Source organism: Erinaceus europaeus, chromosome 4 (genome assembly GCF_950295315.1).
Source record: "Erinaceus europaeus chromosome 4, mEriEur2.1, whole genome shotgun sequence".
In the NCBI taxonomy this organism is placed as follows: Eukaryota; Metazoa; Chordata; class Mammalia; order Eulipotyphla; family Erinaceidae; genus Erinaceus; species Erinaceus europaeus.
The window spans coordinates 49975402-49988858 of NC_080165.1; the positions used below are offsets into that span (position 1 = coordinate 49975402).

Below are 13457 nucleotides of genomic sequence, written 5' to 3' on the forward strand. Positions count from 1 at the left end.
AGCAGAAAACTACTGGAAGTTATTAGGCAATATAGCAAGGTATCAGGCTACAAAATCAATGTACAAAAATCAGTGGCATTTCTTTATGCAAACACTAAATCTGAAGAAGAAGACATCCAGAAATCACTCCCATTTACTGTTTCAGCAAAATCAATCAAATACCTAGGAATAAAGTTGACCAAAGAAGTGAAAGACTTGTATGCTGAAAACTATGAGTCACTACTCAAGGAAATAGAAACTGATACCAAGAAATGGAAAGATATCCCATGCTCATGGATTGGAAGAATAAATATCATCAAAATGAATATTCTCCCCAGAGCCATATACAAATTTAATGCAATACCCATCAAAGTGGCACCAAGCTTCTTTAAGAGAATAGAACAAACACTACAATCATTTATCTGGAACCTGAAAACACCTATAATTTCCAAAACCATCTTGAGGAAAAGAAACAGAAATGGAGGCATCACACACCCAGACCTTAAATTATATTATAAAGCCATCATCATCAAAACAGCATGGTACTGGAACAAAAATAGGCACACAGACCAGTGGAACAGAATTGAAAGCCCTGAAATAAATCCCCACACCTATGTACATCTAATCTTTGATAAGGGGGCCCAAAGGATTAAATGGAAAAAGAAGGCTCTCTTCAATAAATGGTGCTGGGAAAACTGGGTTGTAACATGCAGAAGAATGAAATTGTACCACTTTATCTCACCAGAAACAAAAATCAACTCCAAATGGATCAAAGACCTAGATGTCAGATCACAAACAATCAAATACTTAGAGGAAAACACTGGTAAAACACTTTCCCACCTAGACCTCAAGGACATCTTTGATGAATCAAATCCAATTGCAAGGAAGACTAAAGCAGAAACAAACCAATGGGTCTACATCAAATTGAAAAGCTTCTGCACATCCAACGAAACTATTAAACAAACAGAGAGACCCCTCACAGAATGGGAGAAGATCTTCACATGCCATACATCACACAAGAAACTAATCACCAAAATATATAAAGAGCTCAGCAAACTTAGCACCAAAAAAGCAAATGACCAGATCCAAAAATGGGCAGAGGATATGAACAAAACATTCACTACAGAGGAGATCCAAAAAGCTAACAAACATATGAAAAACTGCTCTAGGTCACTGATTGTCAGAGAAATGCAAATTAAGACAACACTAAGATACCACCTCACTCCTGTAAGAATGGCATACATCAAAAAGGACAGCAGCAACTAATGCTGGAGAGGCTGTGGGGACAGAGGAACCCTTTTACATTGCTGGTGGGAATGTAAATTGGTCCAGCCTCTGTGGAGAGCAGTCTGGAAAACTCTCAGAAGGTTAGACATGGACCTTCCATATGATCCAGTAATTCCTCTCCTGGGGTTATACCCCAAGGACTCCATAAGACTCAACCAAAAAGAGGTGTGTACTCCTATGTTCATAGCAGCTCAATTCATAATAGCTAAAACCTGGAAGCAACCCAGGTGCCCAACAACAGATGAGTGGCTGAGAAAGCTGTGGTATATATACACAATGGAATACTATGCAGCTATCAAGAACAATGAACCCACCTTCTCTGACCCATCTTGGACAGAGCTAGAAGGAATTATGTTAAGTGAGCTAAGTCAGAAAGATAAAGATGAGTATGGGATGATCCCGCTCATCAACAGAAGTTGACTAAGAAGATCTGAAAGGGAAACTAAAAGCAGGACCTGATCAAATTATAAGTAGGGCACCAAAGTAAAAGCCCTGTGGTGAGGGGCAGACATGCAGCTTCCTGGGCCAGTGGGGGGTGGGAGTGGGTGGGAGGAATGGGTCACAGTCTTTTGGTGGTGGGAATGGTGTTTATGTACACTCCTAGCAAAATGTAGACATATAAATCACTAGTTAATTAATATGAGAGGGGGAAAATCAATTGTATGTCTCAAAGGTTTTCAAAACACAAACTGAATCTTTTTAATATATAGGCTGTGTATTTGATATGCGGACTCTCTCAAAAGCCTAGACCAAGTAGATTAGAAGCATCCAATAGCACAGCTATATAGAAGATACTGGGCACTGTACAGCAAACCCTAACAAAAGGACTTTTCAAAGTTAACCCAATTACCAAGTAACATGATGATAACATTAACTATCGATTCTCTTTTTGAACCCTAAGACAGCTGGAACCTCACATCTCCACTATAGAGCTCCTACTTCCCCCAGTCCTGGAACCCTTGGATAGGGCCCACTTTCCAATATGCCACTCCTAATCCAAACCAAATAATATTGCATCTGCCGATCACAACCTAACCAACGCAACGATTGCCAACTCAACATGCTTCACCTCAGACTGTTTCCAGAGACTTCATGTGTGGAAGGAATGACAACCCTTCAGCTTCATTACTCGGGTGAGACCTTTCCTTTTATAGTACACTCTAATTTCATCTCAGGTGGTTCACTTTCTAACAAAGTCCCAAAACCTAGATATACACTAGTTTCTGTGAGAGAGAGCTATGTTCACACGTATCCATAAACTACTGCAAAATATATACCTGAAAGCAGGATTACACTAGAGTTTGCAGTGAGTATCCCCCTAACACTTCCTCTCCACTATTCCAAGCTTTGGGTTCATGATTGCTCAACAACTTGTTTGGCTTTGTATGTTAACTCTCTTTTCAATCACCAGGTTCAAGATGCCATCAGGATGCTGGCCAGGCTTCCCTAGATTGAAGACCCCACCAATGTGTCCTGGAGCTCAGCTTCCCCAGAGACACACCCTACTAGGGAAAGAGAGAGGCAGACTGGAAGTATGGACCGACCAATCAGCGCCCATGTTCAGTGGGGAAGCAATTACAGAAGCCAGACCTTCTACCTTCTGCAACCCACAGTGACCCTGGGTCCATGCTCCCAGAGGGATAGAGAATGGGAAAGCTATCGGGGGAGCGGGTGGGATATGGAGATTGGGTGGTGGGAATTGTGCGGAGTTGTACCCCTCCTACCCTATGGTTTTGTTAATTAATCCTTTCTTAAATTAAAAAAAAAAATTCTGGTTGTTTTCTCAAACCCTTTCTCTGACACCCATTAGTGAGATCAAGAAAGGCCAATATCAGGGGCCGGGCAGTAGGCAGCAGGTTGAATGCACATCGCATAAAAAGCGCAAGAACCGGTGGAAGATCCCAGTTCGAGTCTCCAGTTCCCCACCTGCAGGGCAGTCGATTCACAGTGGTATAGCAAGTCTGCAGGTGTCTATCTTTTTCTCCCTCTCTCTGTCTCCCCCTCCTCTTTTGATTTCTCTCTGTCTTATCCAACAATAAGAATGACAACAACAACAGCAACAGGGGTGACAATAAGGGGAACAAAATGGGAAGGTGGCCTCCAGGAGCAGTGGATTCATAGTGCAGGCACTAAGCCCCAGCAATAAAGGGAAAAGGGGGAAAAAAAAGGCTAATATAAAGCTTTCAGAATGTGCATCAACAGCTCAAAAGAGAACCTGAGACATAACAGAGAAATGACACATCTCCAATCCCCTGAGCAAAAAGAGCCAGATTCTGTAACAAACTACACATGGCTACCTCAGTGTCACTCACAAGTCATTCAAAAGAGTTGGATAGTTAAGAAATGTCTTTTTCATTTCATTTCATTCATACTTTGTTCTTTTCATGCAGGAGAATGATAGTTTCTAAAAATCTATGTGTTAGTAAGCTGGTATGGGTATGTTAGTAAGTTTTTAACAAGTTCTTCCTGTAAGTAGTTTTTAAAAAGTTCTCTGAGGGATAATAAAAGAGGATAGGATGCTTTGGGCAGGTTATTTTCTAAGTAAAATATACATATATATATATATATATATATATACACACATATATGTATGGAACTACACATTATAATCTTATAACCTTGTAACATACTATTAATATATAGCGGTGCAGTGGATAGAATATTGTACTCTCAGGTGGTGAGTTTGAAACTTGGCAACATATATACTAGAGTGATGTTCTGGTTTTCTGTTCTTCTCTCATAAGTAAATAAATAAGATTTAGAAAAATATTTTTTTATTTATTAATGAGAAAGACAGGAGGAGAAAGCGAAAGAACCAGACATCATGCTGGTACATGTGCTGCCAGGGAATGAACTTGGGACCTCATGCTTGAGAGTCTAGTGCTTTATCCATTGCACCACATCCTGGGCCACAATAAATAATCTTTAAAAATTATTTTCACACAAAAAAGCATAGTGCACTGGACAGGGAGATATTTCAGTTTATTAGAGTATAGAACCTAAAGCTTCAGATGCCTCAGGTTAACCCCTGCAACATCCTAAGTCAGAGCTGAGCAGTGCTGTGATAGCTCCTTCTTGCTCTCTGTACATCTCTCTCATAAAAGTATATAAATCTTTGAAAGATATGTATATATAAAAACCTATGGCACCTTCAGTTTGATGAAAGGAGCTTCTTTTATTTTTACCTACTTTAAAAGAATGTTTTCATCCTCCGCAACCAAGAAAGTCCCTATTAAAATGGCTGTATCATCATACTGAATGCTTAAAAAAAATAAACCTTTATAAATAGGCATTCTTGTGCCTGTTTAAAATATTCTAGAAGTGGCAAATGACACAGCCTACATTCAGATACTACAGGAAATAAGAAGAGCAATGTGGAGTTGTCACCATAACCCAGAAGCAATGTGGAGTTGTCTTCATAACTAACTAAAAGATAGTTTAGATGGGGGGTTGGGTGGTAGTGCAGCGGGTTAAGTGCACTTGGCACAAAGCGCAAGGACTGGCATAAGGACCCCGGTTGGAGCCCCCAGATCCCCACCTGCAGGGGAGTCACTTCACAGGTGGTGAAGCAGGTCTGCAGGTGTCTATCTTTCTCTCCCCCTTTCTGTCTTCCCCTCCTCTCTCCATTTCTCTCTGTCCTATCCAACAATGAACGACAATAATAACCACAACAAGGCAACAGCAACAAGGGCAACAAAAGCAGGGAAAAATGGCCTCCAGGAGCAGTGGATTCATGGTGCAGGCACTGAGCCCCAGCAATAACCCTGGAGGCAAAAAAAAGAAAAGATAGTTTAGATGGTTTGGGGAGACAAAAAAGAGACAAGATCCAAGCAACAATATTCAGCTTTCATCATCAGGTGATCAGAAGAATAAGCAAATTCATCTTTCACTTATAGGCAGCATTTACCAGATGTTAACTATTTCTTAAAATTCCAAAACTATAAGTTAATTCATTCAGATTTAAAATTTTTGTAGACTCTTAAATGCAAATATCTTTGAGAAGAAAGCTGCAGGAGGGCACAGGGAAAGTAAATGGATACTCCCAGAAGTAAGCCTTTTCCATGCTGGATCCTGCTAAAGCCATAGCTGGTGGCCTACAGCACCTGTTTCCCTTCAGTCCTACTGGGCAGTTATCTCTGAGCAAAACAAGAACTCGGGAGGGAAACTTGGGCAGCTGTGCAGGCTAGTGATTTTCCATACAACATACATTATGCACCTATCCAAATGCAGTTTCACTGAGCCAAGGTGAGAATTAGTAGGGGAAGTGTTTGTTTGTTTTAGAGAGACAAAGCGAGAGAAAGAAAGAGAAGGATAGCACAAAACTGAGGTATCCTTCAAGCCATATAGGCTGGGCTTGAGCCTGGATCACACGTGGCAAAGCAGCACACTCTCCAAGTGAGATATTTTGCCAGACCAGGCTGAGTTTTAAACCTCTGAGGGTATCTCACCATGGATTTCCAGAAGATTCTTGGTACCGGCCTTGCGGTGCAGCTCATCAATGTTCTGAGTGATAACCATGACCCGTCGGCCCTGCTTGTGCAGCCGGGCCTCACATTCAGCGATGGCAAGGTGCCCAGGGTTTGGCTCCTTGCTCTGCATGACCTCACGCCGGTAGTGGTAGAACTCCCATACTTGGGATGGGTTTCGGGTGAAGGCCTGAGGGGTGGCTAGGTCCTGCAGTGGGAGAGCACACAGGGGTCAGGAAGGAAAGAAGTGCTAATGCTCTTGAACCTTGAGCCTTGTGAAAGGCAACCAAATGTAAGGATCTCTCAGGCTCCTTTATCTCTCAGAGCACAGGGCCTGGGTACCAGTCCTGGACTAATGAAGGACCTTGGAGAAAATCAGGTTTAATTTCCCCAGTTGTAGGGACAACCTATCCTACTTATTCCTTACATATGTTAGGAATCTGAAGTAAAGTAATATGCAGGGAGATAAATTAGGTTGTGGCTAATTTGGGGGTGGGGGGGAAAGCCATGTATTGAAGTGGTTCTTTATAACTGCTTTCATTCAACCAACACAAATCTATAAAGCACCTATATGTGTCAAAGTTATGAGATCTAGGAATAGAGCAATGACAAAACAAAGGGACAACATTTAGATTCCTTCCAGTAAAGAAGGCAGACTCAGAAAATTGGTTAGCACAATTCACTGTTTTTCTGTGTGTACTGAGATTAGCATTGAATCTTTTTAAAGTTCTTGTGAACTTTCAATGTTAAAAACAAAGCTGAACTGTTGAAGACTGAGGGTTTGCTGTTCAGAACGTTGTATGAAGGCAATTAGAATTTACATTCTATGGGGCCATGGATATTTTCGTAAATTCAGTTTTTTTAATGTATAACACAGATAATAAAATTAATTGATTTTAAGTTTACAATTAAGTGAATTTTGACAAATATTTATAGTAGTATAGCCACTACTGTAATCACCATATGGAACATTTTTGTGACTCAGAATATTTCCTCATAGTCCTAGGCATCTAAATGCAAGGCCCTGGTGCCACACATATAAGTACTTAATCAGAGGGACTCTGTGTAGATGCAAAATGAGTAGGATAAAAGGACTGGTATCACACACTAATGCCACAAATAGTTACTGAAAATGAACTGTGTTCTAGACATTTGTGTAGTATTGGAAAATGTGTATGTTTGGGAGTCCCACATACCTAAAATGTCAAGTAATGCAATAGGATGTTGACCTTGACAATCAGCAAATAATCTCATACCCCAAACACAACTTTTAAAAAGCTAGTATTCATTTCCCAAAACTGTCCCCTCTGAGCTACTGGCATCAGCATAGATAGTGACTCAAACTCTACTTCACTCAGAAAAGAGTTTGAATGTTCTGTAAACATTACTAACCTGAGCTTGCCATTTTCTCCAGTAACCTCCAGCTCCTCTGAAAGTTGGAACTCCACTTTCAGCACTGACACCAGCTCCTGATATGATGACTATGTGCTTTGCTTTTGCAAAAAACTTCCGGAAATCTGCCATGTCTAAATACAGAATAAAATCTTTATCAATTCATATAAATGTCCCCCGGGATATTTATATCCCATAGCAACTGTATATACATACTTGACATTGAATTAAATTATACTTTTGAGATATCATTTCTCAGATAGGCTGGTGTGGAAAATAGACCCATTAAAGTTGTCCAACAAGGTATTTAAAAAGAAAAAAAAAAATCTTTTCAAGCAACTACATAGTACAAACTGCTGGATTCTACCCTTTAGATATATTTAAGAATATCAATTTAATAAAATCTTCTCCAGGTCTAAAGTCTTTTAGTCCTAAATAGAAATTCTGCCAACCTACTGAAGAATGGGTCAGAGATATTTCTTTTAAAATATCACTTAGAGGGCAGAGGGGTGGCATAATGGCATAATGGTTATACAAAGACTTTAAGGGGCCAGGTGATGGCACACCTGGTTTAGTGTACATGTTACAATGCACAAGGACCAGGGTTTGAGCCCTTGGTCCCCACCTACAGAAGGAAACTTTGCAAGTGGTGAAGCAGTGTTGCAAGTGTCTCTCTCTCGCTCTCTGTCTCTCTCTCTCTCTATCTCCCCCTATGTTCTCAATTTCTGGCTGTTTCTATCCAATAAGTAAAGATAATAAATTCAAAAAAGACTTTAATATCTAAGCCCCGGGTTTAATCCCCAACACCATCATAAACGAAGCTGAGCACTGCTCTGGTTGAAATGATGAGAGAGAGAAAAAAAAGGGAGAAAGGAAGGATCAATCCTGCTTAAGCTAAATTAAATATAGAAACAAAATTAAGAATTCAACTGTTTGTGTCTTAGAAAATAGGGGGTAAGATAAAATAATGTTAATGTGACGTGAAATCCTTAAAAACAACAACAAAAAGACATTTTCTGACTGATAAAGGAAAACAAGCCAGCATGTTTTCAGTTTTAATCCCAAACATTTCATATTCCAGTTCTAGTTGAGGTCAGACCTACTCTTCTGGGGGGCCACTATAGCCTTGGTCACCCTGCTCCTCGCAACTAGGAACAAGGGGGTACATAGGTGAGTGGAACTAAGTTCCTTACTGTTCCTGTGGCTGGGCAAATTGGAAGGAGGAATTATTACACCTGGGTAGAATAGCAACACTAGAAAAAGTTATTCAAAAAATGAAAATGAGGCAAAGAGAGTTCAGTTTGTTTTGTGTAAGCGTGTGTGTGTGTGTGTGTGTTTGGGGTTTTGAGCATGTGTAACTTCTTGTTCCTGGCCACTTTTGGTTTTTTGCCATGGCATCTCCAATGTGATGCCAGGACTTGATCCTAGACCAGGCACAAGGCAAGCAAGGCAAGCACCCAATATGGAATTCTCTGTTTCTGGGCCTGACCTTGACCTTTCAAAGCCACAATCACACACTACTTAAAAGGTTCAACTAAGGATCATTTGATATGTAAATTTCCTACTGTCTCTATAAGCTTCCTCCATCATCCAAAAATCTTTAACAAGGTACTTTCTAGGGGGCCAGGTGGTAGAATACCTGGCTGAGCGCACATGTTACAATGCATGAGGACTCAGGTTCAAGCCCCTGGTGCCTACATGCAGGGGGAAAGCTTTATGAGTGGTGATCCAGTGCTGCAGGTGTTTCTCTGTCTCTCTCATTTTCTAACTCCCCCTGCCCTGTCAATCTCTGGCTATCTCTATCCAATAAATAAAGATTTTTTAAAAAAATGTTAAATTTTTTAAGTTGCCTTTTTTGGGGGGGTGGGGATAGAAAGCATAATGGTTATGCAAAGAGACTCTCAGGCCTGAGGCTCCAAAATTCCAGGTTCAATCCTCTGCACCACCATAAACCAGAGACATAAATAATTTCTATCGAGTAGGAAATTATAATGCCATATTACTCCATAGGACACTAACCAGTCTAAAGTACAAATACAGCAGGTAGAAAGGTGGTAAAAACCAAGCCTTGCATTTCTAAGATCCTAAATGCAATTCCCTATACCATATATGTTGCTGGGCTAGCTTCTCGAGCAGGAGACAGACAACCAGGGACTCATGGCTGAGCTGGGACGCAGTTCAATCTTTATTGATGAGCGGGGATGCAGTGCAATCAATCGATCTTTATTCATTAGAAAATCCTGTCCTTTATATCTCTTGAGGCAGAAGTGTCAGGTTGGAAGAGGATGTACGTAGGATAGGGGGTGGGGAGAAGGAAAAAAGCTTGCGAACCAGTGGGGATTAAACCAGTGCAGGTCTCAAACAAAACAATGATTATGTAAATAGACCACAGCGTTAAGCAATGTAAGCGAACCTAACGTGATGATCAAAACAGAAGGGGTCTTAGAAGCAGAATTAGAAGCAGACCAACAATATGTCAGAGCAATGTTCAAGTTCTTTCTCTATCATTAATAAATAAATTTTTAAAAAGAACAACTCGTGTAAAAGCTTAAATGTTAAATGCCTTAAATGGACCTACTATTAAGACTACTAAGAGAATTTCTTTAAAAATTTTTTTTATTATCTTTATCTATTTGATAAAGGCAGTCAGAAAATTGAGAGGGTAGGGGAGATAGAAAGGGGGAGAGACATCTGCAACATTGCTTCACCACTTCCAAAGCTTTCCCCCTGCAAGTGGGGACCAGGGACTTGAACCTGGGTCCTTGTGCATTGTAACATGTGCGCTCAACTAGGTGTACCACTGCACCAGCCCCTATTAACAGAATTTCTAGCAAAGAAATAGCAAGCAGTAGTGCCAGACATCCATGTGAGAGATATCAGGTTAGTTCCTTGAATGAGTAGTGCTCTGGTAGATAAATAAATAAATAAATAAATAAATAAATAAATAAATCTTATCTGCCTTGATCAGATGGAAAACTGATGTTTTGCAAAACTTTCCAAGTACCCACTTCAGCACAAACATTCCCCTTTAGGCCCACTGGACAGAAGGAGATGGCAGGCTAAAAAAGACCTACCTGAACTTGGACGAGCCATTGTTGGGCAAATTTTGGTTCCTATGAGGGTTGAAGACTTGAGTCCACAAATTAGCTGGGCAGTTATCCGTTTAGGAACAATCTGGAAAGAACACATCAGGTTTTTTTCACAACACCAATTCTTGAGATGGGCCTTAGAAAAATCCTAAAAACAAAGAGAAGTAATCATCAAATATTTTTAATTAATTATATATATATTTAAAATCTTCAGTAGCAGATCTTCATGGTATTCACCCTCTACACTACATTTAATTAATCTGTGTGAAATGAACTCAATAAACAACATATTCATACAATATGCAACATAGCTACTTAAAAAAATGTGTGATTCTACAAATATGACATTCTGGAATAGACAAAACTAATGAGGACAGAAAGCATCAGTTCTTGCCAGAGTGAGAAGGAGTAAATAACAAAGGGGAATGAGGGGGAAGCGGGAAGGGAGGCAGCAGACTGCCCTATATCGTGATTCTAGTAGTGATTACATAATTGTGTTTTAAAATCCACACAACTCTAGACTTTTTTTTTAAAGGTTAATTTTCTATATATAAACTATACTTAGAAATAATTTGTTTTTCAAGATAAAGTTCCAGAGATAGGCTGCAAGACATTGGGAATGTACTTGACACTCCTAAAAAGCACACTTAAAATTGCTTCAGATACATTGGCCTCTCATTGAAAATAAACTTAACTGAGATATGAAATTTTATGCATATTTTACTACAATGTAAAGAATGGTAAAGTTCTACTTAAATGAGATTTGCCTTCTGCTTCAGGATTTATAAGCTCCTGTCTTCCAGAAGCAATTTTTGGCATAAGCAGAGGACAGGATATTCAGAGAGGTTAAAAATAAATGGTTGGAAAATGAGACTCAGAAGCCTATTAGTGCCAAATCAGATTTTTTTTTTCCATAACTCATTCCAATGTTCACATTTAACATATGAAAAATCAACGAAAGATAAAGGTGCTGTTTTTAAAACAGTAATGATCTTCACAATACAATGCTGAGTAGAAGTTAGGTATAATGATTTTTGAATCAAAGGGAAGGTGGTAAAAGAACAAAGCACAGTACTTTCTTTGTGTTTTTTAAAATGGAAGAATTCAAAAGAAATTAGAAGGAAAAAGGAACTATGGGGGATAGGGTAGAAAATAGGATATATAAAGACAAGAATAGAAACCAGAATTTTCAGTTCATAAAGCGCCTATATTACGCATGTGCTCCACTCAAAAACCACCAGTTGAGCAAGTTGCAAGGAACGAGAAACACATAAAGATGAAAGGGATTCTCAGTAATTTTGTATTATTAACTTGTCTATTTTGGATAAAGATAGAAATCGAGAGGGGGAAGTCAGGCGGTAGCACAGCGGGTTAAGCGCAGGTGGTGCAAAGCCCAAGGACCAGCTCAAGGATCCCGGTTCGAGCCCCCAGCTCCCTGCCTGCAGAGGAGTCGCTTCACAAGCAGTGAAGCAGGTCTGCAGGTGTCTTTCTCCCCCCCTTTCTGTCTTCTCCTCCTCTCTCCATTTCTCTCTGTCCTATCCAATGACAATGACATCAGTAACAACAACAATAATAACTACAATAAAAAAACAAGGGCAACAAAAAGGGAATAAATATAAAAAAATTTAAAAAGAGAAATTGAGAGGGAAAGAAGAGAAAGCCTTTACAGCACTACTTTACTGCTTGTGAAGCTTGTCTCTTGCAGATGGGAACTGGGGCCTTGAACCTGGGTTCTTATACACTGTAATGTGTCTTCTCAAAAAGATGAGCCACTACCTGGCCCTGTCTCAGTAACTTTGCTAGAAAGGCTTTATTAGGAGACTTCTATCAGATCAAATTGTTTTCCCTTACTGCTACCAGGAAAATAAAAAAGGCCCAACATAAATGGGGAAAAATGTGCATTAAAATATACCTGGAGAATGGGGCTTGGTGGCTAAATAATGATTCCACAACTCCTGGTGGCCTTTTGTTCTTTTTTTTTTTTTCTTTCTTTATTTCTTTCTTTAGTAGAGAGAGAGGGAGAGGGGCAGGGAGAGAGAGATAGAGATAGAGAGAGAGAGAGAGAGAACTAAAGCTTCTACCACTCCTGAAGCTTCCTCCCAGAGGTGAGGACCAAGGGCTTGAACCTGATAAAAATTAAACTTCATATGCTGCTTATATGTCACAGAATATCCTTCTTTTGATTACTTCTCAACTTTCCAATAAAAAAAAAAGTGTGCTTAGGTGTTTTAAAAAAGAGACAGTAGATTGAGTTTGGTTCAAGAATTATAATTTGACAAACTTTGATTTCCAACAATGACCATAAAATTCTTGCTAATGTTATATGTTAGTGATTGCAGGTCAGCTTCCATGGTTCCATGCTCTTCACTACAGATCCTTGACTGGGTTGTCCCTATCTGGTTCATTCCAGTCTTACACAGAAAGGAGGGACAAGTGAACTGGTGGAAATACCTGAAGGGCATACGTGAACGGCTTATTATCATATACCCAGGGGCGTGGGGCCAGGAGAGAGAACACCAAGTAGATTACACATCTGACAATGCACCACAAGTCCTGGGTTCGACCCTTGGCATCATATAGGAGCACAATACATAGCACCAGGGAAGCCTGAAATATAATGGAACTGTGCTGTGGTGTATCTCACTTCCCTAAGTAAAAGATGAAAAACTACTACTACTACCACTACCACTGCCACTGCCACTGCCACTGCTACTACTGGGGCTGGGTGGTGGCACACCTAGTAGAGTCCACATATCACAGTTTGCAAGGACCCAGGTTCAAGCAACTGGTCCCCACATGCAAAGGGGAAGCTTCACAAGCAGTGAAACAGGGCAGCAGGTATCTCTTCCTATCTTCCCCTTACCTCTCAATTTCTCAGTCTTTATTAAAAATAATTACACACACACACATGCACACACAATTTGTAGCTCAGATAAGCAAACAAGAAGGCAAAGCCCAAAATTCAGGTGGCGACAGAGAGTTCTTACAGTAGAAGCAAAAACTACATCCCATACCACTTGTTACAGGTTTCTTCTTTTTTTTAAAAAAAAAATATGTTTATTTATTATCCAATAAAGACAGAGTAATAGAGAGGCAGAGGGGGAGGTGGAGAGAGAGAGAGAGACACCTGCAGCCCTGTTCCACCACTTGTGAAGCTTCCCCCCTGCACGTAAGGACCAAGGGCACGAACCCAGTACCTTGTGCACTATAATCTGAATGCTTAACCAGGTGCGCCACCACCTGG

The 13457-nt window shown here is 40.1% G+C and overlaps 1 protein-coding gene across 5 annotated transcripts in view; it reads right to left on the bottom strand.

The window, feature by feature from the left end:
* Positions 1–13457, bottom strand: part of SIRT5 (sirtuin 5) — a 51363-nt gene that overhangs the window by 30232 nt on the left and 7674 nt on the right. For all 5 annotated transcript variants that reach the window (XM_060189341.1, XM_016195292.2, XM_007539262.3 and 2 more), the window contains exons 2-4: positions 10199–10361; positions 7125–7258; positions 5715–5940 (exon numbers count right to left, since the gene is read on the bottom strand). In XM_060189341.1, coding sequence (XP_060045324.1) covers positions 5715–5940; positions 7125–7258; positions 10199–10313 — 475 coding nt within the window. In that variant the 5' untranslated portion in view covers positions 10314–10361. The remainder of the gene's footprint in view (positions 1–5714; positions 5941–7124; positions 7259–10198; positions 10362–13457) is intronic.